Below are 27,856 nucleotides of genomic sequence, written 5' to 3'. Positions count from 1 at the left end.
AGAACAGGGAATCAAGTGATCCATCCCCTGTTGCCCATTCCCAGCTTCTGGCAAATCGAGACTAGGGACACTTCAGAGCATGATTTTGCATATGTAGGACCATGTCTACACTACCAACTTTGGTCAACATGAGTTATGTCGGCGTACAGCTGCCGAAGTCAATCTATTGCTTGTGCGTGTGCATGCTTGGCTGCTTGCATGGTGCGGTGCATACTCACCAGAAGCTCTTGTGTCGATGCAAAGTGCAGTGAGACACAGGTAAGTATCCTAGTGTTCAATGTGCCACCATATAGCACAGTGTCTTTTGGGGAAAATGCTTGCATTGTGTTGTGGAGTAGAAATAAGTCTCTCATTGAATCTCTAGGAGTTAAGGGTCAAGTTTCCCCACCATGCAACTTTCTCCATCCCATAATGCCATCCAATAATTTTCATGCGTGTGTTTGTTTTGTTTTGTTTTTAATTTTACAAACCCACGTGGCACTTCTTGGTGCCTGCCATCTCCAACAGAAGCCTGGATCTCTCAGCTCTGCACTGTTCTCATGAACATTGCAGATACAGGATGAATGATCCTCTGGTGTTTGCCGTTCATTCTGCCAGTGTGCAACAGCAAAGGACATGACGATTTCTTCAAGGACAGATTGTTAAGGTGTACACAAAAAATTCAGGGTTGTGGTGGCATTCACAGAACAGCTGCAGATGGTGGAGTGCTGCCTCTGGACCCAAGAAATGAGCACTGACTGGTGGCATCGCATCATAATGCACGTTTGGGATGGTGAGCAGTGGCTGCAGAACTTTGGGGTGTGAAAGGCCACATTCGTGGATCTGTGTGCTGAGCTCACCCCAGCTCTCCAGCGCAGACACACCAGAATGAGCTGCAGTGACAGAGAAGAAGAGTGGTGACCAGTCTGGAAGCTTGCAGCGCCGGTCAGTGGGAAATCATTTTGGAATTGGGAAAGCCACAGTGGGGGCTGTTAATCATCTCCTGCTGTGGATGGATCTGCAGCTGTGGGACTCCTGAACTGCGATGGAGCAGTAGATGGCACATCTTGTTGTAGCACACCTTGCCCCAGAATATATTAAAAACTTCCAACAGGGTGGAGGTGGAGCAGCTGAGTTTGAAGAGGCAAACACCAGGGCCATTAGAATAGCTTATTGTGGAGCTGGGTGGTTGAAGAAGGCTTTGAAAGAGCATTTCTAATGGTCAGCCACAGTAGTGCTGTGTGCCTGATGCTGCCCTGGCCCTGACCTCCTAGAATTGTGTAGTGTTTGGTGTAAATGTATAAGTATTGCACTGTTTTACTGAACCTTTGCACTGTGTAGGGCTTGCTGTACACTTACACGACTGGCTGTCTTGAACCCATGAGTTCTGTAATGCTGTATACTTACAAGCTGTGGATGCTTTGGGTCTGCTATGTGTTTTGCAATCTGTATTGTGAACTAATAAAAATGAATTTATTTAAAAAAAAATAGAAACTTGTCACTCAAACAGGGCAAAACGTGCAAACAAGAAAACACAAATGTTGAACATAAATTAACAGAACGGAACTTTAAAACTGGAAAAGCCGCAAACCCTTCTGATATTTTTGCACTATATTGGTGCAAAAATATCATCTGTTTTGGCTAAACACGCTGACCTGTGAGAACCACAGCTAGTATATGTGAAGCTCTGATTTTCCTTACTGTCCCTCAGTGCACAGTGGTAGGCCTAGGGATGTGCCCATGGTGCCACTTGGTATGTTGGGTGGGGTGTGTGTGTGTAGGAGGCTGCTACCATGGAGCTCTCAACACCCTTTGCAGTCCCTTGTTTGTGACTGTAGGACATATAGGTCAACCAGAGCCTGTAGCATTTGTTTGTTGCCTAAGAAGCCCCATTATGTCCTTGTGCATCTCCCTCTCCTTTTCTTGTTACGAGACCTGCGTCTCTCCCCTCTGTCCTCATGCATGCTGTCTGTGTGTTGGCCCGCCGCGCCCTTGTTTGCGGTCCAATGCAATGCTGACTTGCAGATTCTCACTGAACATATTCTCCCTAGTACTCTTCTTTCTCATCCTCATCAGGATCAGATGTTCTGCAGGGAGGCAGTGCCCATCAGGGCTGCAATAGCAGCAGCTACAGATAAACCAGATGGATCATTGGATGTACAGTCAGAACAGATAGGTAAAGATAAGCTTCAAAACTCCCTTCCCTTATTACCATACTTTTTAACAAGACATGCTTATTGACATGGCATAGTCCCAGCCTTGTGAGTATGGCCGGGTGAGGGTAGAGACCAGGGGAAAGGAGGAAGGCATTAAGATTTTTGGTTGTATGAAAGAAGAAAATTTGTCGCTACTGCTCTGGGTACAGGTATATAGGGCAATGGCACTGAATATAGGTCCTGTATTCAACAGGCAGGGGTGATGTTAGCCTATATCTCACTGCTGAGGGGAACAACGGCATAGCTCAGCTGCTGCTGGTGTCCTGAAGCCATTTTGGCCCGTATGCGCTAGCCTGTTTGCTGCAGTGGTCTCTGCTAAAGGCCAAGCAGAGTGGCATGGAAAAGTGTCCTACTGTGGAGGAAGAAATCCGACTCATCCCGAGACATCTTTAGGAGAGGATTGTGGTGTATCTCCATGAGAGTCAACGGAGACTTCTGGAGGATACAAGGGACATCTCTATGTACAGTCGCTCCCTATGCCCCTCCTGCCTAACCCAACAGGAGTGAGAAGCAGATGCCAACTCTGCCTCTGTCTGTATTGCTGCCACTTCTATGAATAACACAATGACAAGTCATTACCTGGAGCTTAACTTGAGGGTGTGGGGCACAGTCTTTACGTTTAAAACATGGTGAGGGAAAATGCATGTGCACACCACGCTTCCTTCTGCTCCATTGGGCTCCTCCGGGCTTGGCTGCTGGGACTAGCTGGTTTCCCATGAAGTCTTAAACAGGTCCAGGCTTGCTGCATGGCTTGACACCTTCCTCCTCACCCTCTCGTCTCTCCCCCACCCCCTAGCACATGTCTCCTCACTGTTCATGGCTGGGGTCTCTGTTTCCGCCGAGGTACCCACCGCAATCTGCAGGGTACTCTTGGGGTCTCTGCCCAGTGTGGCATGCAGCATGATGTAAAAGTGAGGCCTGCAACTCAGTCGCTGTTGACCTCCCTGGCCTTGTGGTCAGGGGCGCCGGGCTAGGGGGCCATAGCCCCATCACTGTCTACCAGCTGTAAGGGTCAGTGGGGGGGTGGTGTCTCGGGGGACAGGGCCATGGTTCTGGCACTGGTGGTTTCCCCCACTTTTAGGGAGCTCCTGCTGCTCCTGCTTGTGGGATGCCTACTGCAATTCCTTTGCTTTCACACAGCACGGCAGCTGATCCCTACTGCACCCCTTTGCCTGCATCCCCTGTGCCGTCTCTCCGTAGCTGTCCCCCTGTTACTGTGGTTGGTCTGTAGCTGTGCTTGCACAGCCGCTTCTCCCCACAGGCCTAGGAGACCCAGTACCTCCTGTCTGCTCCAGGACCATGATATGTTGTGTGCAGCAGCCCAGCAAGGAAGGAGCTGCAAGATGTGCACTGAGCTGAGCAATCAGGAAAAGCATTTAAAAATGTGGGGTATTTTAAGGGGGAGGGGGCTTCTGGTCACTGATGTCAGGCAGCGGAGTTCACATTTGTGACCTGAGCAGTCACTGCTACAAGAAATGGTGCGTTGTGGGACAGCTGCTGGAGGACTGTTGGTGTAGACATAGGTCACACACTGTCTGCTCTCATGGCGTTGGCCTCATTAGGTCGGACATGGTCCATGCTGTTTGGGGAGGTGGCTTTACTGCATCACCCTAACAGGGCACTGATGTCAGCTGGAGACTCATCTGAATGTAGCCGCACATGCATAGGTTGACATAAATCGCCTTGCGTCAACCTAACTTTGTGTATGGACTAGGCCGAAGGGCAGTGTGCCGAGAGTCAGACCTGAGATGCTTGGGTCACTACTAATGCTTTCAGCAAAAGAACGGTTAAAATGTGTCCAGTATTTGAATGTTAATTAACTTTGAATTGTCTGGAGCTGGGCATTGTTAAAACAATGAGATCAGAATGATGTCTAGACTCCATGGGAAATACAGACCCATCAGAGTACAACTTCAGCACAAAGGTTCTATGTTGTGTGCTTGTCTTAACATAATTAATGAGCTAGGTCTGTAACAAGCGCTGAAAGGAAGGAAGCAGCTACTGTTACTGTGCAGTAAGTGACTGTTTGGAGAAACGGTCTAAGAGTCATCTGTACACGATGTAAATAAAGGGGGAGGCTATTAAACGATCAGGAGACCGAGCAAAGGCTGGGCCTGAAACAAGCTCTTCTCAAATATTAATGAGTCTGCCCTCCCTCCCCCCCTACACAGATACCCCCTCACTGTGATCAACCACCCTTCCAGCTGCGCTCTTCACAGCAGTGATGGGGCCGGGAGTTGTCGGCTCCAGGCAGGGTGAGTCTCTCTTGAATGAAATACGGTCTGGCTGTCATGAGTGCTCAAGAGAAGCAGAGATCTGCGATTGTGCCCTTGTTCCGTGTGCGGCATCACAGAACTCACAGTGCTGTCTAACCTTCGATTAGATGGTGCAGTGCCATGGCTGTATAAATGGAGTGTGACCTCTGGATTTTCTGGCTCCTGCTCTTCGTCTCATCCTGTGTTTAATTAACATGCTTCAATAAAACTAAATCATACTGTGGGGAGACAGTGACTGGGTGCAGCCATAAACTATAGTGGGCGGAGGATGGAAGCAAAAGGAAGCCCCCTTTCGATAAGGGCTGCTGGAGCTTGTGAGGTCTGTCTACAACAGGGTTCGGTAACCTTTGAGAAGGGGTGTGCGAGTCTTCATTTATTCACTCTAATTTAAGGTTTCCCATGCCAGTAATACATTTTAACATTTTTAGAAGGTCTCTTTCTATAAGTCTATAATACATACCTAAACAATTGTTATATGTAAATTAAATAAAGTTTTTAAAATGTTTAAGAAGCTTCATTTAAAATTAAATTAAAATGCAGAGCCCCCCGGACCGGTGGCCAGGAGCCGAGCAGTGTGAGTGCGCCTGAAAATCATCTTGCGTGCCGCCTTCAGCACGCGTGCCATAGGTTGCCTACCCTGGTCTACATCCCCAGTCTAAAGCCTGGGGAGGCCCAGTCTGTTTCATAGACCCTCCGCTTGTGATGTGGTCAGACCATCGCTGCATTGGGGAAATACAGGACCCTCGCCTTTCCAGCAGACGCGATGTTACCAGCGGAGCTGTGGCTCCTGTCGCTAGGGTGTCTCTACGCTACGGTGACGCCTTTACAGCACTGCAGCTGTATCGCTGTGTTGGTATAAGGAGGTTTTGGCTGATTGTAGGTAATCCACCTCTGTGTCTACCTGCTGGTGTATGCGGGGGTGGGGAGATGGGCTGGGTCAACTTAACTCCATTGCACAAGGTACCACGTTTTTCACAGCCCCGAGCAAAGTAGCTGGGCACACCTAAGTCAAACCCAGAGACAGGAAGGGCTAATCGGAATGGGGGGGAAGAATGAGTCCAACTCCAGAGCTTTGTGTATACCAGCTCATGCTAATGCTGGCACAGCTGGGCTGGGGGAGCCTGTACACTTTCCTAGGCTCGGTCTGTGGTCTCTAATAACTGTTTTTAGTGATGTGCCGTGTGTGAACCATGCTGCATTGGGGAACAAATGGTCTGGGCCATTTGTGGATGCTGCTACCAAAAGTAGCACCTCCACCAGCGGAGTGCTGGGTTCCTGCAGTGTTTTGTCCTTGGTACCGGGGTGGGGGGCTGCCATCGCTGCGTCAGGCTTAGGCCAGCAGGGGGCGCTGGTCAGGTGTAGATTAATTAACATACTAACCTTGTGCTGGTTTTATTGTGTTACGTTCTGTGTGATAGGAAACTGACTTTGGAGCAGAACCCTATGGAGCATGCCTTGGGAACCATGCAGGGGAGCCATTGCCTTTGTCATTGTTTTCGGGCTGCTTTTAGTTAGTCCTGTCCCTACTTTACCATCAATGAAACTCTACTTTTTTGTTTGGGGGGTGGGGAGATGCTGCATTAGGGCAAGGATTTGGTGCTCTTTTGGAGGGAAGGGTGCTGCCGGCTGAATCTGAACGCAGAGGACAGACTGGTGGGGCTCTGGCAGCTCTGAGAGGGTGCGCGAGGTTGCCATGTAAACCCTCCGAGGCTTTGAATGACTCTGCCCATTCCATCCCTCTGCAGCTCGTCCACGTTCCCAGCTGTAACCTGCAATCCTCTGTGAAGATCTTCCCCTTCAAGTCTCTCCGCCGCCTGGAGGTCAGTGCTGCTGGGAGGACTAGCTGAGCCTTCATCCCTAGCCATGTTGCTTTGGGGGCTAGTCACTGGAGTGCCCCAGCTTTTCAGAGATTGGGTGAAATGCCGCCCTCACTAGAGGAGCAGGGTCTGACCCCTACTGCGCTGGGGTGGAGCCGGGGCTGGGAATGCTGGCTGCAGAGCTGCTGGGTCTCTCCTGTAGAGCTGGGAGAAGGGCGGCTCCCCTGACATTGGGTTGGGGATAAGGAGGTGGCTGCAGAGCTGCTGGGTCTCTCCTGTAGCACTGGGAGAAGGGCGGCTCCCCTGACGTTGGGTTGGGGATAAGGAAGTGGCTGCTCTGGTGCTGTGACACTCCTACATGCATTCTCCCCTTTCTCTCACCACCACAGCTGAAGTCTGTCCCTCTGCACTGCCTGCGGGGGCTGCGGTTCGTCTATTCCCAGCTGGAGGCCTTAACTTGCAGCAAATGCGTCAGCACGCTGGAGGTGAGTGCTGGCTCTGAGCCTGGGCCAGGAACTGATCCCTGGGAACAAGAACAGGTTTGCTTGGTCTTCCAGGCCCAGGGCGGGGGGCTGTCTCCATCAACCACTGTTCTGTGGGGTTCTTCTCCCCCAGGCAGCTGGCTGAGACTCACCCTCTGATGCAGACTCTCACTAGTCAGGAGTGGTCAGGTTTCCGTGCGGTCTGTCACACAGGCTCTAACTTCTGGCTCTGGAGGTCTCCAGCTGCTGGCTGTTCAGGTAGCATTGGCTGGCCTGGATACTCTTATCACCCATGCCTAGCTAGAGTGTCTCCTTTGGAACCTCTCAACGCATCCCAACCTGTGACCCTGAGCCCTGCCATGTGCTGCATGAGGCTGCCCCTGAAAAGCACTGACTGCAGCTGGTAGCGAGGCTGCCCATGGGGAGCGCCATGCGCCAGTGCCCTGCGATCTGCAGGCTGTTTGGTGGGATGGAGGCTCAGGTTTTAACCTGTAGAGGCTTGAGTGGTCTTGGCAACAATTCTATCCTCGTGCAACGTTTACAGCAAAGGTGCTTATTGGCAGCCTACTGGCTTGAGCTGGGTTTGCCAGCAGGGAGTTCTCTGAGGGTTCTCAACTCAGGAACTCACTCCTCTTGGCCTACCAGAGCTTGAATTTCATGATCTCCAAGGCATTCAGTATAGCCGCTCTGTTCCCTGTCTGCCCTGGCAGAGAGCTGGCTGGGGTTGGTGGTAGACAGCCGCTGGGGGAGGGTTTTGCTGAAGTTGTAACAATTTGTAAATGGCTTGATTAATCTTCGTGCCTCAGGTCCAGGAATCAGAGCAAGTGAATAACTGCAGGCCCTCGGACATACCAGGCCACAGCATGTCCCCTTCCTTCTAAGTCTAGCCATGGGGCTCCCACCACTCCCCATGGATAGCAGCCTGGGACATTCTGTGGGGTGCGGATGACTGACTGACTCTTGCATCTGAAGAAGTGAGGTTCTTACCCACGAAAGCTTATGCTCCCAATACTTCTGTTAGTCTCAAAGGTGCCACAGGACCCTCTGTTGCTTTTGACTGAAGAATGGCAGGGGCATGGCCTGTAGATGCAGTGTGAGAGCCCTGTACTGAGCCGGCTGCTCTCTGGTACCCAGCTACTATCCCTTTGCTTGTCAAGTGCTGGCTGCTAATCTCCTCTCACTCCCACCTTCCTAGGAGATCATCTCAGCCTGCGGAGGGGATCTGAGCTCTGCCCTCCCCTGGCTGGAATTGCAGACGGTTAACTTCAGCTACAACGCCATCACTGTCCTGGATGGATCGCTGGTGAGGGGACCCTGTCACGGTGGCTAGCAGTGGGGTAGAGGGGTTGGGTATTGGCTATGGTCGTGATGCTGCCGGGCCCCACAGGGAGGGTGTGGGGAGTCTGGGTGGCAGGGCCTGACCCTCCCATTCTGCCGTGGAGATTTTTGTTTTGTCAAGGGTCTTGAAGCTGATGCTCTAGCACCCCTTCTCCCCTCTCTTTCAGCAACTGCTGAATGCCCTGAAGGTCTTGGATTTGAGTCACAACAGAATCCGGGACTGTGAGCACTACTTCACGGCGAGTATCGTAGGGCGAGTTCTGGGGGTTGGGCCTGTGTTCCATGAGTCTTCCCTGATCATGTCTGGATCTCCACTGGTTTGCTTTCATCTGCAACCGCCACCCTAAAGCAGGCAGCTGTGGCATATCTATGGGCTGTGACTCAGCCCCTTCAGCCTACCAAGGTTGTCTTGGCAGCATCCTGGTGTGTAGCCCTTTACTGCCTGCTAGAGACAGGCCAGAGATTCCCTGACCTTTCATCAGCTGGAGCCAGGCATGTGTGGGAGTCCAGACTTGCCAGTGCAGCCCTTTGTGGCTGGCTCAGGGGAGGCCCTGCATAGTCTTTGCTCCTGTGAGTATTGGTCAGGAGTAGCCTCGTTCCAGAGCTGTGCAGACATGCAGCGCTGCTTCACGACACCAGAGTGGCTAGTGCGGGCGAGCTGCGCCATTGCTGGAAGGAATGACGTCCAACGCTTACCTGGAATGATTAAGTCTGAAACAGCGTGTCACTTTGACATATGCCCCACTCAACCTGCCATTCCACCATGATCCAGAAGCCAGCGCACTCCATCTACCTTCCCTAGACTGGGGACCTCTCTGGGCATACCACATTCACCTCCCAATGTCACGAGGTCTCAGCCGCTACACCCGCACCTGTGCAGGATGTGGGGCTCGCGGCCAGTGGTGTGACAGCCTGGAAGCTGCTGCCTTTGGGTCAAACTGAGCCAGTGCTTTGTGATCCTCTGAGCGGCACTCTGGCCACGCTTAGCCTTTCTCTCTAAAATAACGAAGTGGGGAGGGTGTCTCCATGTGATGTGAACTGTGAAATCTGACAGCCGAGGGAGGGATTTTCAAACGCGGTCAGTGCTGATGTGCTGTGTTCCCCTGGGAGCGGACGTTAAAACTCGGCAGATTCCAATAGGGGCAGAGCGAGACCAGCGCTGAGTGTGTCTCCAAATGCTGCCCCCGATGGGAACTCGAACAGCTTTACTGCAGAAACCTCTCGCTGCTCTGGGACCCTGGCTGGAGCTCAGATAGACACCCCCACACGTTCCCCTGCTGGGGTGCTTGCAGCCACAGCGTCTTGGATAGCTGTGCGAGTAGAGGAAGGATTGCCCAATGGTTAGGGTGTCCTGAGACTTGAGACAGGGCTCAGTTCACTGCACCGCCACAGACTTCCTCTGTGCCTCCTTTCTGTCTGTAACATGGGAATAGCCGCACTCCTTGCTTCACAAGGCGTGTGCGAGGAGAAATGCACTAGTGATTGTGAGGCGCTGGACTGTAGAAATGGGGGGTATGGAAGTGCCTTAGAATTCAGTGACGCTGAATTTCCTGACTTTCAGATTGACAGCTTAGCTTGAAAGAGCAAATCGGCTTTAAGATAGCTCTACCCTTAATGTAAAATTTTTGTTTGGGTTCTGCTGTTCTTTAACTTCATGGATAACAAGCTCTGAGCATGCAGCTGTGAGCCAGGGCTCCTGGGGCCTAGTCCAGATCTGGCACAGACGGTTGTATAGCACTCGGAGAGCTTCTGAGGGGAGCCTCTGAACAGCTGAGGTAGGGCTCCACCTCCTGTGACTGGAGAGAAGTAACTGAGTGGCTCTGAGGGCTCTTCTCCTTTTCTCTGCGCAGACCCTTACAGAGCTGGAGTACTTAAATCTGGCCTTTAACTTCCTGCCAAAGGTGCCAAACCTGGGACTCTACAGTCGAACCAAGCTGGTGACTCTGATCTTGCGCAACAATGAACTTGACAGTATTAATGGTGAGCCCAGGAAGGGGGATGGCTTGGGGAGTGTCATAGGCACTTGGGTCCCAGAACTGGGAGTGGCCTGGGGCCATTCCTTCCCTCCCTTCCTTCCCTAGCCCAGGAGGGAGAGCTTGGGGGTCTGCAGTGCCTCAGGTCTGTCAGGCACAGCAGCTAGTGATGATCCTGTGGCGAGGGAGAAAGAGCTCCTTAGTGTTGGATTTCTGGGCTGATTGATGGCTTCTCTTGTTTGTCTGCAGGGGTGGAGCAGTTGCTGAACCTGCAGCACCTGGATGTAGCTTATAACCTGCTGTTGGAACATGCCCAGTTAGCACCACTGTCCATGCTGCACAACCTGAGAAAAGTGAGCACAGTGCCAGGCGGGGTGACAGAAGGAGACCCCTCGGTCTTGAGGTGCAGGGGAGAAGGGGAGTTTGAGTTCAATGCAGACTCTGATATCAGTGAGGAAAGGTGGGGGGTGGGGGGCTGGCACGGCTCTCTGGCAAGGGTCCCTATAAGAAGGACGCTGCAGTCTCTGTGTTCACTTTCTCAATGAATCCAGCAGGGATGTCTTCCAGAACTCCCAGCCCTGCAGCCTCACCCTATTTCCAGGTCAAGCTGGGATTTTTTCTTCTCGCTCATCGGTTGCCTCACATAGGTTATGCAGGCCAAATCTTGCCCTTGGTGACCCCTGTGCACTCCCCTGTATTCCAGAGGGCTCGCATGTGTCACTGGCTAGAGCCAACCATTCTGACGCACAAGTAGGAATAGACTCCAGCTGCCCTCTCTGCTGTGCAGTCTCTGGCGCCCTGGGGAGTCTGAAGTGCTCAAACTCTAGTCACTGATCTGTTGCACACAGGTCACAGCTGGAGGTTAAGAACTAGCTTTGCAGTCTCTTTGCAGAGTAGAACCCGAAGGGGGTTCCAGAGGGGATGGAGCTCGGCTGTTCTCAGTGGTGGCAGATGACAGAACAAGAAGCAATGGTCTCAAGTTGCAGTGGGGGAGGTCCAGGTTGGATATTAGGAAACACTATTTCACTAGGAGGGTGGTGAAGCACTGGAATGGGTTACCTAGGGAGGTGGTGGAATCTCCTTCCTTAGAGGTTTTAAGGTCAGGCTTGACAAAGCCCTGGCTGGGATGATTTAGTTGGGAATAGGTCCTGCTTTGAGCAGGGGGTTGGACTAGATGACCTCCTGAGGTCCCTTCCAACCCTGCTATTCTATGATTCTATGAACTGCACATCAGGGCATTCATATTGGAATGGCTCTCGTGGATTCAGGAACACGACCTGGAGATCCTTTGACCTCTTTCTCTATTTGAAGTCAAACAGCAGGTCCAAAGGACCACGAGAGGTGGCAGTGCTAGGCTTAGCTCCTTTGTGGATGGGCCACTTCGACATCCCAGCTGGAAGAAGTGGCTCTGTCTGTCGCTAGCCCTTGCTGTGTGGGAGGGGACTGGTCACAGGCAGGCTTGGTGGGAGTCTGGAATGCAAATGGGTAATGACACATACTGTGTTGCTCTCTCTCCCAGCTGTACTTGGAGGGAAACCCATTATGGTTTCACCAGAACCACCGATCTGCAACCATCATACACTTGTCTCCCAGGGCAGCTTCCTTCAGTGTGAGTATTGGAGCCACATACTCCATATGCAGTCTGGAGAATGGCCATGCTGGGACCGACCAATAGCCCATCTAGTCCAGTGTCCTGTCTTCCCACAGTGGCTGGTGCTGGGTGCTTCAGAGGGAATGAACTGAGCAGGGCAGTTTATCAAATGATCCATCCCCTGTCATTCAGTTCCAGCTTCTGGCAGTTGGTTTGCAGATGGCCAGGTCAGGGGGTTTAGTCTCTGACCATCTGGACTGATCGCCATTGCTACATACATTCTGCCCTGGGGCTGCAGGATCAGTCCGTCTGGCAGTTCTGGGCCTGGGTAGAAGAAGAGAATTGCAGATATTAAAAGTGATTAGATGGTACCATAAAAATCTCTCATCAGTGCAGGTCTAAAATCTCCCCTGCCCCCAGAGTACAGGAACTATCCCTGCTTCTCTCATATCTCAGGAATAACTTTCTTGGGAGCAGCCCTTTTTGCTATCTCACCTACTGGAAACCATGACTTAGATTAAGCTACATCTAGTGACGGAGCTCATCGAAGAGATGGTTAAGGGATGACTTGCTCAGTCTAGAAGTACCTTTGATAACGGACTCTTCAGTCTAGCAAACCAGGGTAGAACACACAGCCTGGGGGCTGGAAGCTGAAACTCGACATTCAGACTAGAAATAAGGTGCCAGCTTTTGCAGTGAGGGGAGTTGGGACAGTTCACCAGGGTTGTGGTAGCAGGATGTTTTTCTGGAAAATCGGCTCTAGTTCTACTAGGAGTTATTTGGGAAGGTCTAAGGCCTGTGTTACGTGGTCAGACTAGATCGGGGTTGGTAACCTTTCAGAAGTGGTGTGCCGAGTCTTCATTTATTCACTCTAATTTAAGGTTTCGCGTGCCAGTCATACATTTTAACGTTTTTAGAAGGTCTCTTTCTAGAAGTGGGATATATAACTAAACCATTGTTATATGTAAAGTAAATAAAGTTTTTAAATTGTTTAAGAAGCTTCATTTAAAATTAAATTAAAATGCAGAGCCCCCCAGACCGGTGGCCAGGAGCCGAGCAGTGTGAGTGCCACTGAAAATCAGCTTGCGTGCCGCCTTCGGCACGTGTGCCGTAGGTTGCCTACCCCTGGACTAGATGATCCCAGTGGTCCCTTCTGGGCCTTAATCTGAGTCTCATTCACCAGGACACTATACGGTGACTCTGGCACTAAGAATGCAGAAGGAAATCTGGTTCCTGGCAGGCTGGCATCTGGCTGTGTAACAGTTGCGTTCTAGGACTGAGTGGGTACAGGCTGGGGGTCCCAGCCAGGCAGAATGCAACTGATATAGGGGGCCAATAGAAGGCTGACTGCAGATGGGTTTCTTTGTCATTACAGCTCCTCTTGGATGGAGAGCTGCTGACTACCTCGGACCTGATGGTGAGTACGGGGTGATAAACTGCAGCTTGCTCTGGGGTGGGGATGCCCCTTATCCTGGAGTTTCTTTCCATCAGCTGCTCTGTCTCCTGAAAGCAGCTCATCTCTGCTCTGTTCTTGCTGTAACTGGCCGTTCTTAGGGACTATTCACTGTGCTCCAGACATGAGCAGCAGGGCGGTAGGTGAGGTGCAGTGATAGCCTGCTCCAGACCAAACTCCTAGAGACCTCCATGTCCCCCAGCAAGGTGCCATGTTGCACACAGCACCTCTGGGATGTCAGTTAACCAGTCAGATCTCTGCCTATGTCCTTAGGAATTGCAGGTATTGGGTTAAACTGAGGAAGGAGGGGAGCTGCCCCAGTCAGACAGCTAGGGACCTGCCACCTGCTCTGGGGGAAACAGGCAATCTCTTTGGGGAAGTCCCTGGCCCCTCTATGCTTTGGCTTGGTTTGCCTCTCACTCCCAGACCCTCCTTGGTCTCCCCTCCATGCTCAGCTAATATTGCTCTCTTCTGTTGACTTCAGCACCTTCCAAAATCTGGGCAGGTCATCGCCCAGTCAATCCGCTCTTCGACCTCGGAGAAGACCCTGCTGGACCGCAGTGCCCTGGACAGCTCCTGTGGCGCAGACCTCAGCGACAGCCAGTCCCCAGGGGAGAGTGGGGCTGCCAGGCTTCCGCAGAGAAAATCCAAGGTCTTCTGTTGGTTCTTTCGCTCCATAGCTGGGGCTTTGGATGAAGGGCCTGGTCCAGGGCTGACTGTGACAGAGTCACTCACTACCCAGAATGACTGGCTCCTTTGTCATGTGAAATACAGTGGGGCCCCGTCTGATCCATTCCTCCGCTGGCAGCGTGGGATACCGACCTCGCTGTATAAAGGGGGTTCGCTCACATGGTCTGAGGAAGAGGCTTGGGTTAAAAGGTTGCCCCTGACCTACTGGAACAAATGATTTGGGGGGTTGTGCCATGTGATGGGGTGGGGGTGCTCTGGCCGCCTCAGGCTCTCCGGGGACTGAGGGATCCTTCACGGGCTCTGTCTCGTCACCTGGGTGGTTCTGCCACTCAGCCCTGCTCCTTCTGTCCCTTCCAGGGAAACGTTAGGGTGCGCCGGCCGAGCATCTCCGAGCCCAGTGATACAGAGCACGAATACCAGGCACTGCCCCCCTCAGCTGGTGAGACTCTCCCTTCATCCATAACACAGTAACTGCCCCGCCCATGGGGGGGGTCTGGCTTGGGGGCTCTTTGGGCGGTGACTCTCCCCAGACCCCCAGGATGTTTTCTGTGTTCAGGGATGGTCCTGCGGCACCAGAAGGAGATGGAGCGCATGGACGCCTTCCGAGATCACTTTGGTGCTGACTGGCTCCAGTACAAGAGGCAACTGGAGGAGCACAACCAGGAGGGGCCTGTCATCTCCCTTAGCTGTCCTGCAAAGGAGGTCCCAGGCAGCCTGCCTGGCACTGAGATGCCGAGTGAGAGCACCACCCAGGAGCAGGAGATGCCCTCTGGGTTGCTGAGGGACACCTTTCTCCCCTTGGACTCCATGAGGGAGGAGGAGAAGGAGCCGCAGCTGGAGGAGTCCTTGGGAGAAAGCCAGAAAGGAGAGATGGATGTGGATGAGTTTGTGGCCCAGGAGGAAGACGAGAAGCCAGAAGGTAAATAGGTTCTGCCTGGGGGAAGCTTTTCAGCCCATCTGTATGTATCCTCTTCCTGCTCTGGTCACACCCTGCTGTGAGACTGCACCTGGAGCTCCCTCCATCCTCCCCCTGGCTCCAGGGGAACTGCTGCTCCCCTGCAGGGCACTGAGGGCGGAGTGCTGTGTGTGTACTAACCTCTGGACATCTGACTTGGCAGTGGACCTTTGCCAGCCTGTGTTAGTGAGCCAGATAGAAGGCGACGGTGACCCAGAGCCAGACTGGATCTTCCTGCGCGTCACAGCCCGACATGTGATTGAGGTGGAGCTGAAGGCAGCCAGAGTCCTCCATAAACTGGAACTGAGAAGCCTGCAGAAAGTGGAGACCTCTGAAATGACCTGGAAAAGGATGGTGAGTTGGGGCTCTGTGTGAGGTGCTTGCCTGTTAGTCTTCATATGGGCCAGCATCTCCGACACAGACTTGAGGGGTGGAAAAGCCTTGGTTGGAGGAGAAGGGGTCATCGGTCCAGCATGCAAAACCTAAAGCTGACCTCTCCCTCCCGCATGTGCCTAGACCTACCTAGCTCCATGCTGCTGAAGGACGCACAGGGCAATGCTGCAGAGGTCAGCAGGAGAGTTCGGTTAGAGACCGGGCAGGACGAGTTCCTCTGCATTGGGAGTAGAACAAATCACTCTCCTGGGAGAGGGTTCCGGAAATAAAGCTGGTTAAAGCTCTTAACACATCGTTTGGCTGAAAGGATTGTAGTTGTGCTTTGTACTCGACCATGCTGTAGCCCAGCATAGCACTGGGATTCGCAGCTGCTGCCAGGTTCCTTTTGAGATTGGTCCAGCAAATTTCCCTAATCGTCCAGTAGAGTCCTTCTCCATGGCTCTGTAAAACTGCTGGTTAGCCTGTTTCCTTGCCCTCCTAGTATGCAAACCCCTCTGCCCTGCTGACCACAGCCTCCCGTTGTAGCTTATGATCAAGTTAGACTCTCAAATAACTTGTGTCCAGACCATGTTGGGGAGGGAATATCTTTTACTGGGCCAACTTCTGTTGGTGAGAGACAAGCGTTCGAGCTCAAAACAGAAGCTGGTCCACCTCGCCCACTTTATCTCTAATATCCTGGGACCGACACAGCTACCACATCAGTACGTTAACTGTGTCCAGACAGTCTCACTGGACTTTCCAGAATCTAGTCTGCATATGCTTAGAATTGGTGATGTTCTCATGTGCCTCTTGCATTTCTCCTCATCACCTCCTTAGCCCTTCTGGCAGCACTGACCCATTCGGTCTTCCCCGGCCCTGATCTGGGTAGAGGCATTGCATGGCACAGTGGGCGTTCGCTTTGAACAGTGTCTCGATCTGGGCCTTGGAACATTTCAGGTGCTTATGGGCTCACTCTTCTGCCCGTTCCCTTTAAAGGATGTCTCCAAAAAGGGTCCTGCCTGGCATGCTGTGCAGTACTCTGCTAAATCCCAGGAGCACATAGCCACGGGCTGGCCTCTCCTGACTGGGATCTGGGCTTTTTGCTGTATTTCCTCCTTGCAGGACCTGGAGCGCGTGTTCCCTGTCCTCACACTCCATTTCGGCTACATCCGCAAGGACCGTCGGAGGCGCAGATACGTGGTGCTGGATGATCAGCCGGAGCTCTGTGTGCAGGTGCGGGGAGGCGTGAGCTCAATGTGCTGAGCTGCCACCTGGCACAGACCAGTGGCACGAGCGGGGCTGGTGGCTCCGCAGTCGACCTGGCCCAGGCCCCTGGGTGTGGCGCTCTGTCCCCCTCTGAGGGCACCTAGCCCAGCTAGGGACTGAGTCTGCTACAGCCGTAGCTAAGAGCCACGTGGCTTTCAGCTCCTGCAGCACAGGCTCATGCACTTAGCTCCAGAGGTCCCAGGTTCGATCCCGCCTGCCGGCGACCGGGCTCTGTCAGTGTTCTGCGTGGGTGCAAACAGGGCCGGCTCCAGGCACCAGCCGACCAAGCACTTGCTTGGGGCGGTACCTTGTAAGGGGCGGCCAATCTTGGGGTGTCGGGGAGCGCTCGGGGTTTTTGTTTGGTTGGTTTTGGGTTTTTTGGTTCGGTGGGGGCGACCGCTCGAGTTTTTGTTGTTGTTTTTGTTTCGGCGGCGCTCAGCGGGGGGGGGGGGGTTGGCGGCGCTGCACTCTTTTTTTGTTGTTGTTGCTTGGGGCGGCAAAAAAGTTAGTCAGCCTTGAGTGCATGTGTACACTGACATCCTGAGGTTCTAGATGACACTCGGGGTCTGCAGCTTCTGCTGGCGTCTGTCTAAAAGCTCCGGGAGGCTGCAGAGGGCTCCCAAGACCCACAAGCAGCAGAGAACCCGCTAAATGGCTTGTGCAGGACCCGCAGGTGTGGGGAGCAACAACTACACCCTGACGTGAGGCTGTGGAGGGAGCAGGGCTCCTGGCACAGGGGCCTTCTGGGGCTAGGAAATACACACTTGTTTTGAGGAGGGCGTAGAATCGTAGCTAGCTAGTTGGAACCCAGGCCTTCGAAGGAAATGGAGGCACAGGAAGTGCATTGGCGCTGATCTCACATCCGCATCCTGGATTCTGGATGTTGGGAGGGTGGGGTGTTTAACTGAAAGCGAACAGGCTGCTCTAGGCAGCGTCAGTGGATGGGAGCTCTGAAGAGAAGGAACACCTGGCTGTCCTGTAAGCGTGGGGAAATCCTGCAGCCTGTACTAGTAGGTGTGTCCAGGCAAAGGCTGGAAATGAGCTGCCCCCTGCCTGGTCTATTGCACAGACCTCAACAGTGGGTCATGCCGTCTTTGGAGAGAGCGTATGTGGGACAGCTGGGTCAGGAGCCACAGAAGAGTTCTAGTGAAGCAGCAGCAGGTGGAGGCTTGGACGAGGGGCTAGGAGCAGGGCTGGGTTTCCTCCTCTAGCTGGAGGCCCCGGTTGGACAGTACCTCTGGGTGTTCAGCATTTGGTTAGACTGAACTGTCAGTTTGTCTGTGAGGGGACCCATCGTCCTGCAGCCATGCTGGTGTGGAACTGGGGCAGCTGTCTCTGCTCATGCACCCGTGGCGAGGCTGGGGCTATGTTGGCCAAGTCTGACCATGCTAGCTGGTTCTCCCCGCCCCCCAGGCTCTGTCCGTGCTTGTGCTCCAATTCCGAGCTCAGGTTTGTGCTGTGCCAGGTGTGCCCAGCTCACATACATGGCCTGGTCTCACTCAGACACAGCCCCCTGGCAGCCACTCTCTCCATCTCTCCCTATGCTGCTGCTTTCAGTGTGTGCTGAGAGTGCTGTCCCCGGCTCTGGAGGAGAATCGCAGACGTCAGGGCGTAGAGGAGGGGTCCATGAAGTTCCAGTGCCTGAAATGCAAGCAGGAGTTTGCCCAGCCCCTGGCACTGTGGCAGCAGAGTCCATATCCTGCAGAGCCGGACGGTGGCAAAGGCCTGGAGACCTCGGCTCAGCCAAACCAAGGTATGGAGCTAGGCAGACTGAATGCACGCGGCAAACAGCCCGGTGCCCAGGGCAGGTTGCGTAAGTGTTGGCAATGGTCCAGAGTGTCTGAGCCGTACGCTCAGCTGGCCATGCCGAGGGGGCACGCGTGCTAACAGAACAGACTCTGGAAGGGGGACAGATCAGGGCATGGGTGGGACGGAGCCTGCCTTGTCCAGCAGGCTGTTCGGTGCGTCTCAGGCAAATGGCTCCTTGGGGTCTGGGAGCAGGTGAGGGAGCTGGGAAGCTGCAGGTGGATGCAGGGAGTCAGTCGAGTGTTGCCTGCTGATTGGGAGTGTGGTGATGTGCTCAGGGAGACGTTTTAATTAGATTGTTCTTGAATCCGGCCGAGCAGGGACTCGACCAGCTGCTGTTGGCTGGGCTGGGGCCTTCCCCCCCCCCCTCCCCCCCACCCGTGCGTGCCCTGGGCTGGATCTTCCTTATTTTTTCCTTTTTTTGTTGTTGTGTTTTTTACCCTGAGTTGCTGGGCTGGGAAGAGCTGCATCTGTCTAGTGCTGATGAAAACCTCCCGCCCCCCCTCCCTTACAGAGGCTACTGCCCCTGGGGAGCCCATGGTCTGCCCCAGCTGCTCCAGCGACCACGTAGTCCTCCTGCCCTGCGAGAGGTGCTCCAGCACCCCGTTGCCCTCGCAGCATCACGCGGACAAAGCCCCGTCGGAGCTGGGCCCCCAGGGGAGTCTGGAGGCAGCATCTGTCCTGGGCAGCCAGAGCGGGCAGTTCTATATTGGGGGGGAGGACGACAGCTCCGAGACCGACCCCAGGACCCAGGAGCTCAGCGGCGACCATGGCAGCTCCGACGGGGACGGCAGGAGGAAGGAGCTGGGCCTGAAGAGCTGCTACTCGTCCCTCAGCCGGACAGACACCAGTGCGGGGAGCCTGATGGGGAGTTACCGCTATGGCGCCTCGCGTGGGCCCACGCCCTCCCAGCTCTCGCTCAACTCGGAGTCCGAGGAGACCTGGAACCTCAGTCCCCGTGAGTAAAGCAGAACTGCAGGGTAGAGCTGTGTGCGCGGGTCGCCGCCCTGGGCGCTGGCGGTCCGAGCTGGGTGCGGGTGTGGGGAGGCCCTACTGAGCCGGGAGAGCGGGATCAGAGTGCTGAATGGAAAGGCGCCCCCGCTCCAAGCAGGGATGGCACTGACCCTCACATAGTAATGCTTCACACCCTCCCTTCCAGAGCCCAGGCCCCATCCTGCAGAGGGGAAACTGAGTCCTGGGGGTGACTTGCCCCTGGGCCGCCAATGGCAGAGACAGGACTGGAGCCCAGGGCTGGGGGTCAGTCTGCTGAACACAAATGGCTTGTCAGTCACTAAGGGGCATTGGGCAACTCTCTCCTGGGCGTTCTTTGCTAATTGCTCTCCCCTGATTGGATGGGGCTGGCGTGCCTGGCAGCGTCTGCTCTCTAGTACCAGCGTAAGTGTGTGGCCTTGAACAGGAGCTGCTGAGTCTGGCTGCTCCTGTCTGTGGTGATCTCTGGGGTACGTGCCAGGCTCACAGGCCCTCACCTCACAGCTGCAGGAGAAGGGCCTGGGTTCAGGCTGTTGGCCCTGCGTGCTGGGAGGTGTGCTGGACTCCTCTGAAGGGTCTGGGATTCCTGCTGTGGCAGGAGGCCTCCGGAGCCTAAAATCCCTGCCAGTAGGGACCGCCCTGGCCCTGACTCACCCTCACTCACAGCCCCGGGCAGTGCCCCTAGGTCTCACTCCTGCTGCTGTGCTCTAAAGAGCACCTGGGGGACTGTGCATCGTTTAGCTGGGGGGGCCAGACTCAGCCCACTGGACGAAGACCAGATCACACGGTCTAAAATAGCCTCTTGCTACTGCCCTCGTAGCTAAATCAAACTCAGCCCTGGGTTAAGCCCTATGGCCTCTCGTAGAAGTTTCAGGTGAGGGAAATCTGGTCCAGTAAAACGAGCTTCCCCCAAGGATGCCTCCACTCTTGGGACCAGGCTGGCAGGTGCGTTAGGATCAAGCCGTGATTAGTGGGCACACCTCCGGTGTCTGAGTTGGGCTCCTCTCCAGCCTCCTCGCTGTCCTTCTGCATCTCTTTCGGTCTTGGCGGCTGCTCTCGCCCTCTAGTGCCGAGCAGAAGGATCTCAGGCTCCAGGATAGGTGACTGGCTGCATTAGCACCTAACTGCAAAGCGATTCTTGGGCTGGCTATGGGCCATGGTGGAACCGTTGTTCCATAGAAGCCAGGAGTGGCGTAGCTCCCAGAGGTGCCAACACCCGAGCAGGGTGAGAACATCTGCAGATGGAGGATGCTTTTAGGAGAGGACTCCCACCATTTTGCTCAGTACTGAAGGAACAGGGCTTCCCTGCTTGGATGAACAGAGCCCGAGAGGTGATGCTGTGGCCAAGAACCCTGTGCTGTCCTGAGGGAATGAGGTGGATGGGACCCAGCAGACTGGCTTCCCCCTGTATGTGCACATGCCCAGTGACTCCAGAGCATCACTGCCTGGCTGCTGGCACTGCTGGGGCCTGGTGGAGGGATTGCTCACTGGGGCAGCCTTGCTGCAGGAGCACAGGATCGCTGATCTGCCCGTTGTGCTCTCTGCAGCCACAAACGGCACCCTGGACGTGAGGGACTTCCGCTCCGTGGACCATCGCCTCAGGCTCTACCTGGACATGGAGGTATTCGAGGAGAATGTGGAGGAGTTCCAGTGCTTCCTCAAGGTGAGGGCTTCCCACAGATCCGGCAGGCTGGTGCAGGACCCTCTGCACTCAGGCTGCCTGTACTGCCTGCACGGGTGGGCTGGGTGGGTGCCTGGGCCAGTGGGGCAGGAGTGGCTCAGATGCTCCTAATGCCCAGGGCAAGGGAGCAGCCTGTTACGGGTTGTGACTTACCCACACTGTGCTCTTCCAGGTGGCCATGGTGAAGTTTGGCCGGTACGGGGAGTTCCCTGCACTCCTGGTGGCCTCAGATCTCAGGATTCACATGCTGGAAGTCACTGGGGAGATCAGGTGAGGCGCAATGCTACATAGGCTGTGAGGCCCTGGCGCAGTGGCTTTGCTGCAGGCTCTTGGTCCTGGCCTCTTGGGCATGTCCGAGTGGAGAGAGGTAAATAGTGGTGTCCTGCAGGGGTCTGCACTGGGACCAGCCCTATTCAACGTATTCGTAACTAATCTGGAAAAAGGCGTGAACAGTGAGGGGGCAGTTTGCAGATGATACAAAACTACTCAAGACAAATCCAAAACCGACTGTGAAGAGTTGCAAAAGGAGCTCACAAAACTGGGTGACTGGGCAACAAAATGGCAAATGAAATTCAGTGTTGATAAATGCAAAGCAATGCACATTGGAAAACATAATCCCAACTATAATTATAAAATGATGGGCCCGAATTAGCTGTTACCACTCAAGAAAGAGATTATGGAGTCATTGTGGATAGTTCTCTGAAAACATCCACTCAATGTGCAGTAGCAGTCAAAAAAGCTAACAATGTTAGGAACCATAAGGAAAGGGGAAGATAATAAGACAGAAAATATCATATTGCCTCTATATAAATCCCTGGTATGCCCACATCTTGAATACTGAGTGCAGATGCGGTTGCCCCATCTCAGAAAAGATATATTGGAATTGGAAAAGGTTCCAAAAAGGGCAACAAAATTATTAGGAGTATGGAACAACTTCCATAGGAGGAGAAATTAAAAAGACTGGGATTGTTCAGCTTGGAAAAGAGACCACTAAGGGGGGATACAATGGAGGCCTATAAAATCATGACTGGTGTGGAGAAAGTAAATATGAGAAGGCACAAATAAGACTTCCTTAACACAAGAACTAGGGGTCACTCAATGAAATTAATAGGCACCAGGTTTAAAACAAACAAAAGGAAGTATTTCTTCACACTACACATAGTCAACCTGTGGAACTCTTTGCCAGAGGATGTTGTGAAGGCCAAGACTATAACAGGGTTCAAAAAAGAACTAGATAAGTTCATGGAGAATAGGTCCATCAATGGCTATTAGCCCGGATGGGCAGGGATGCAAAACCATGCTCCGAAGTGTCCCTAGGCTCTGTTTGCCGGAAGCTGGGAGTGGGCGACAGGGGATGGATCACTTGATGATTCTCTCTCTGTTCTGTTCGTTCCCTCTGCGGCACCTGGCATTGGCCACTGTCGGAAGACAGGATACGGGCGGGGCTAGATGGACTTTTGGTCTGACCCAGTGGCTGTTCTTATGTCCCTGCTGTGCTGAAGTTCATTCAGAGCTCCATGCTCTGGGTTCTCCCTTGAGCATTCAGCAGGAACAGGCAACTGGTGGCTCTCCTGGTAGAGGCCTGCATAGGAGCCTAGAGAGGGAGAGGAGGAAGTGGAGGGCCGGGGGGTGGCTGCAGCCTGTTGCGGTTGTGGAGAACTCTGCTCTCTGTGTAGGGGGCAGCCAGTGGACTGGCTGAAGAAAACTGACTCTCATTACCTATCCGATCTCTGCTACCTGGAGATGGGGCTGGGCCACCAGAGTCTGCAGATGGAGTTTGACAATCCCAAGGCCTCCTACAACTTGCTAATCCGAAACCAGAGCCGCTGTGACCAGTTCCTACAGTGCTTGACATGTAAGAGTTGTGGGGAAGGGGAGGCCTTTGTTTGTTTTCTCTGTGGCAGGGAATCTGCCCCCTGTCCTGGCAAGAGGATGCACCTGGCCATGTGTGTTGGAAAACCCTTCCCTGATGAGAACAACAGGTGAAATAGCCCAGTGTGCTTTCAATGGCTCGCTCTAACATGGAAACTCCAGCTCCCCAGGGATGAGAGCACTGGTCTGGAGACCTGTGTGCTGCCCCAGGGACTCATGGGTAACAGTCTGCCTTGCTGCTCCTGTCTAGATCTCCTGCAAGAGCTGCCAGGCAAGCCCAGGAGCGGAGTGGAGGAAATCCACACTGCTGAGATGAATCCCCAGCATCGGCTATGGTAAGAGCAGCCCATGGGGCAGCACCTACCTGCCCCATGTGGTGTGTGAGGCGTGTTCCCAGCCTGCTACCATTAACGCAGCCCCACGGATGTGCTGGACACCTACCCCAGGTGCCTGCCCTTGGGCACTGGATTTATAGATGGGGTAGCAGGTTGGCTGGGGAGCGCACAGGTCGGAGAGGGGATTTGGGAGGGAGAGGGCGACTGAGCCGGGCATAGGGAGTTCTGGAGCTGGGAGCAGGAGAGGGGTGGACAGAATACAGCATGGCCAAACAGGAGAAGCTGGGACCTGATCTGGGCAGGCGCAGGGCAGCGTGGAGCCCAGAAAGGAGGGTTTGAGTCTGAACTGGGAAGGCGGCAGGAACGTGCTTGGGACAGGACAGGTGGGGAGGCCCCAGAGGGCAGGATGTGGTGGGGGAGAGAGAATTGCCCTGGAGCAGGTTGTAGCCATGTGGGTGGGTGTCTGCGACTCACTGCTGTCTCCTCTTCCAGGCCTCTACTGAAAAAGGCCCTGTGCTCAGTGGCTGTAGATGGCACGTCCAGCCGCTTCTTCTACCTGCTGGCGTATTTGATCCAAGGTACGGGGTGCTTGTCCTGTGCTAGGCCCTGCTCCGCCTGCAGCTGTGGCAGTGTCTGCACACCCGGGAGGGGGGATGGGGGTGGCACAGCCGGCCCATTGGTGGGAGCAGACAGCAGGGTTCCCTGTAGGAGCCCCTCAGAGCTGGGGCATGGAGGGCAGCAGCATCTCCACCTCTCTCAAAGGGCCAGTGACAATCACAGGCTCCAGGCTGCAGCCCAGTTCGGGTGTCAGCACTTGGAAGTGTCTGAAAAGCTGGAGGGGGTGTGGGGAAGAGCACAGAAATATGAGGGCTGGAGAAAACACCCCGCAGTGCGACTGAAGGAGCTGTCTCTGTAACTTACCAAAGAGGAGACAGAGCAGTGACTTGATTAGCCTGTATGTACCTTCCTGGGGAGATCCTGCCTGCTGCTGCAGGGCTCCTGACTCGAGTGGAGACGGGCAGAACAAGTCGGACAAATTCCAGTTAGAAATACGCTACACGCTTTGTCCCAGTGCGGGCGATTAACCACTGGGACAAATTCCAAAGGGAAGTGGTGGATTCTCCATCTCGACTCTGCATATCCAGCCTGGTACCTTCCTGGCGGGAGCGTTCCTCAGACAAGTCCCTGGCTCAGTGCAGGGGTAGCTGCTGGCGTTCTCTGTCCGGTCACATGGGAGATCAGATTAGATGATCTAATGGGCCTGTCTGGCCGTGAGATCCAGGGATTGAGGCTCGGGCCGGTCCCTCACCAGGGCAGCTGCAAAGAGCTACTTCCCTGTCACCCCTTCAGCCATGGGGAGGCTGGTCAGGCCTCCTGCACCTCCCACTCCTGGGCAATGTGGGGGGGGGGCTCCCCTCTGGGGCTGGTGTGGCTGGGCCTGGGGGGCATGGAAGCCAGCCCCATGGGGAATGGCGAGCCCAGTGACCCGACTCCCCATCCCATTCCCCCTTAGGTGCCTCTGCCTTCCCCGTGACTGTGCTGGGCACCTGCAGCACTCTGTTCCTGCTGGAGGAGAATCACCAGTGGCAGCGGGTCCAGCCCGCGCCAGGTGCGGCTGGTGAGAGGGAGGTGCCCCCCGAGAGCGGTGTCCAGCTGAAGGAGAAGCAGCCAATCAGCAGCATCAGCAGCATCCTCACTTACCGCTTCTCTCCCTGCGACGTCAAGCTGATGTTCTATGACGAGGTAACAGGGCAGGGCATCCCTTGGCGCACGGGATCCCCAGTGCCTGGGGCAGGGGTTGCTGCTCTGGGCTCTGACTCAGAGCCCACCCTAATGAGGACCCTCTGTTCTGTCACAACCTCTTTCTCCTGTCCCAGACCCAAGGGTCTCTGGCCGGGGTGGCAGGTGAGGCGTCTCTCCTGCAGCCAGCAGCTGCTGCTCCTGTTCACCAGTGTGTGCATATACCTGCACCAGCACAGCCAAGCCATGTCCTGGGAGTGAGGCACAGGGAGACCCTGTGCCGAGGAGCTGGATCCATGGCTGGAATCCAGGCTTCCGTGCTGCCTGGGGCCTGCTGCGATGGGTGGCTGGGAGCATGGGTCCTGGCACTGGGCACCCAGCCGTGGGAGAGTGCACCGGCTGCTGGGGTCAGTCGGTGTAGCCAGCTCTCAAGCCATAAGGATATGGGGCACTGATCTCTGGCCCGTGAGACTGGAGCAACCACTGTGACCTGGGTCCATCCCGACCTCCCTCCTCCCCATGTAGGTGCTGAAGGTGGAGAGCACCTGGCACATCCACACGGAATGTCCTGAGCTGCTGGCCCAGCTGGTGGAGTGGATCCGTGGTCCCTGGGAGGAGATGTTCTCCATCGAGCTGCGGAAGACCGTGCAGGAGGTCCTGGAGTGAGCATGGTAGCGGCTGACGGGCAGAGCTGGCCGCCTGGCTGGGCAGGCTGCTGCGGAGGGGCAGGGTGAAGGTGACTCTGCCTGCTCCTGTGTTCTGGACCTGGGGCCTTTGCTGGTGGGGAGGAGGGGAGCACTGAATGTTGTAGCTGGTCTGGCAGCTGAACTGACTTGGTTGGGTCTGGGGGCAGGCACACGGGTGACACGTGGTGCAGACACTGACATAACCTCGTGGAAGCTGCATAAAGCTGCAGCCCGGTGGTTTCTGACAGTCTCACTCAAGGGGAGTAGTGACCATGCCAAGGTCGCTTCCTATTTATCCCTGGGGTCCAGGGTCAGTGGGAACCCAGCAAGGTGGGTGGTGGAGCCAAAGGCTGCTCAGACAGGTCTTGGCAGGCATCATGGGCAGGGCCTTTCCTCCGCAGGTGTATCTGCTGCACGTCCACTTGCTCTCAGGACGGTTGCCAGTTCCGTGCTGCTGAAACCCATATTTGTGTGTCTGGCCTTTTGTGGCTTCCCTGATGTCTCCTGCCTTGAGCCAGGGGCTGCCTGCCCAGATGGGCCAGGGCATCCTGCCTGGGAGGGGGCCCAGGTGTCCCTGGGCAGAGTTCTCTGTGCCTGCTGCTGGTAACTCTTCCCTCAGAGGGGTTGGGCAGCTGCTTGGGGATCCTGGGGGGGCAGTGAGTCTATTTTAACCAGGACAATTTTACTATTTTCTATTGTAATAAAAGCTTCTATTTATTGAGTTCTGTCTCCTGCATGCTGCAACTTCTGCCTCGCCATGTGCTCCTCCTGGGGCTTGCAAGCCAGGCTGGGACAGGCCCTCTCGGTACTCAACGGGGAGGCCTGCAAGGAACCCCAGGGTCCTGCAGTGAGTGGACTGGGGGCTCATTGGGGGTACTCCCCAGTGTGGCACTAGGAGGCTGTGCTCCTGGACGTGCTGCCTCACGCACGTGGGTCGCACAGCCGAGATCTCTCCTCCTCCAGGCCGTCTCCTGGAGTTGTGGGCAGAGGAGCTGTGTAGGACCCCGAGCATGGTGGAGAAGGGGGTGTGGATGGTAGATCAGTGTTGGCATGGGACTAACCAAGGGAGAGCCCCTGGTGTGGAGGGTCTCACTGAGGAAGAGAAGCAATTTCAATCAGCAAGAGGCAGTCTCTAGTTCCTGCCCTGTTCCAGGCCCCTCACCCTTGATTTACCCTCTTTTCCTCCTCCTCCTCCCTCCCCCTCCCCCTCCATGGGCCCAGTAGGGTGGTGCTGGTGTCCCCAAGGCACAGAAGGGACCAGAGGCGCAGACAGACAGTCTGGAGTCAGCCTGGTGGAGCAGGTCTCTAGAATCCCAGGCATGTGCCTGAACCATTGGGCATCCTTCCTCCCCTGCAATGCTACTGGGGACCAGTTCCATGAAATAAGGGGTGAGGAGCAGGGAGGCCTACCCTGGCTGCAGCATCTGCTCTGTGGGGCCATCTCAGAGCTGGGTAAACTCCCCAATGTCAGAGTCCCAGGGCGATGCTCTGGAACTGCTCCCCACAAAGCCAGTCAGGACTCTGGGGAGCCTCCTCTCCCTCGGAGCAGACTGTCTCCAGGGCAAGAAGCTCACACGGCTTCACCTCCTGGGTCTCTCCTGGGAGCATTCAGCATATGCCCCTCCGTGCGCTTCCCACAGCAAGTCCACCCAGGCGGGGTCCTGGGGAAGCCAGAGGGTCCTGCACCCCCACTTCGCAGTCAGACGTGACTCTTAGCCAGCCAGTAACACAGAGGTTTATTAGATGACAGGAACACGGTCTAAAACAGAGCTTGTAGGTACAGAGAACAGGACCCCTCCGCGGCGTCCATTCTGGGGCCCAGGGAGCCAAACACCCACGTCTGCCCTCACTCCTAGTCCCCAGCCTGCTCCAAACTGAAACCCTTTCTGGCCTTTGTCTCTTTCCTGGGCCAGGAGGTCACCTGATCTCTGTGTTCACCTTTAGCTATCCCCTTGCAAGGGGGGAAGGGCCCTGGCCATTTGTTGCTAGGAGACAGATTGTCGGCCATTTATGCACCCTGGAGACTTAAGAAATGCATAGGGGAAACAGAGGCACCCACACAGTATTTAGAGGAAACATTAAGAACAGTCTTGGGGAAAATGGGCCTAAAGTGACATGCTCCCTGCTGGCTTCAGCCAGGGCCTGTGGTTAACTGTTCCTAGCGCTCGTAGGTTGCTGTGTGAGCAACTCCTACCCCGTTGGGTCAGACACCGGCAGCATGACCTGGGCTCGGAGCATGCTGCTGCTCAACGGGGCTTGGGCCAGAGCCCCCAGCCTAGTGCTTAGGAGCCTTTCTTGCTAACCATGCTGGCGTGTGCTGGTCCCTGCTCTTCTTTCA

The 27,856-nt window shown here is 54.9% G+C and overlaps 1 protein-coding gene across 2 annotated transcripts in view; it reads left to right on the top strand.

Moving 5' to 3' along the window:
- The window catches only part of STK11IP (serine/threonine kinase 11 interacting protein), a 33,499-nt gene extending 7,260 nt beyond the window's left edge, over positions 1–26,239 (top strand). For both annotated transcript variants that reach the window (XM_054044474.1, XM_054044473.1), the window contains exons 4-25: positions 6,217–6,291; positions 6,678–6,773; positions 7,966–8,073; positions 8,276–8,347; positions 9,959–10,088; positions 10,331–10,434; positions 11,601–11,690; positions 13,048–13,089; positions 13,610–13,777; positions 14,173–14,254; positions 14,372–14,734; positions 14,934–15,124; positions 16,265–16,375; positions 17,966–18,161; positions 18,729–19,172; positions 20,752–20,867; positions 21,058–21,155; positions 22,562–22,740; positions 23,008–23,092; positions 23,585–23,670; positions 24,606–24,835; positions 25,358–26,239. In XM_054044474.1, coding sequence (XP_053900449.1) covers positions 6,217–6,291; positions 6,678–6,773; positions 7,966–8,073; positions 8,276–8,347; positions 9,959–10,088; positions 10,331–10,434; positions 11,601–11,690; positions 13,048–13,089; positions 13,610–13,777; positions 14,173–14,254; positions 14,372–14,734; positions 14,934–15,124; positions 16,265–16,375; positions 17,966–18,161; positions 18,729–19,172; positions 20,752–20,867; positions 21,058–21,155; positions 22,562–22,740; positions 23,008–23,092; positions 23,585–23,670; positions 24,606–24,835; positions 25,358–25,498 — 3,207 coding nt within the window. In that variant the 3' untranslated portion in view covers positions 25,499–26,239. The remainder of the gene's footprint in view (positions 1–6,216; positions 6,292–6,677; positions 6,774–7,965; positions 8,074–8,275; positions 8,348–9,958; positions 10,089–10,330; positions 10,435–11,600; positions 11,691–13,047; positions 13,090–13,609; positions 13,778–14,172; positions 14,255–14,371; positions 14,735–14,933; positions 15,125–16,264; positions 16,376–17,965; positions 18,162–18,728; positions 19,173–20,751; positions 20,868–21,057; positions 21,156–22,561; positions 22,741–23,007; positions 23,093–23,584; positions 23,671–24,605; positions 24,836–25,357) is intronic.
- The last annotated feature ends 1,617 nt before the right edge of the window (positions 26,240–27,856 follow it).

This window comes from Malaclemys terrapin, chromosome 11, assembly GCF_027887155.1.
Source record: "Malaclemys terrapin pileata isolate rMalTer1 chromosome 11, rMalTer1.hap1, whole genome shotgun sequence".
NCBI classification, from domain to species: domain Eukaryota; kingdom Metazoa; phylum Chordata; order Testudines; family Emydidae; genus Malaclemys; species Malaclemys terrapin.
Note: the sequence above shows the minus strand (reverse complement) of the source record. Positions and strands in the feature narration are given on the sequence as shown.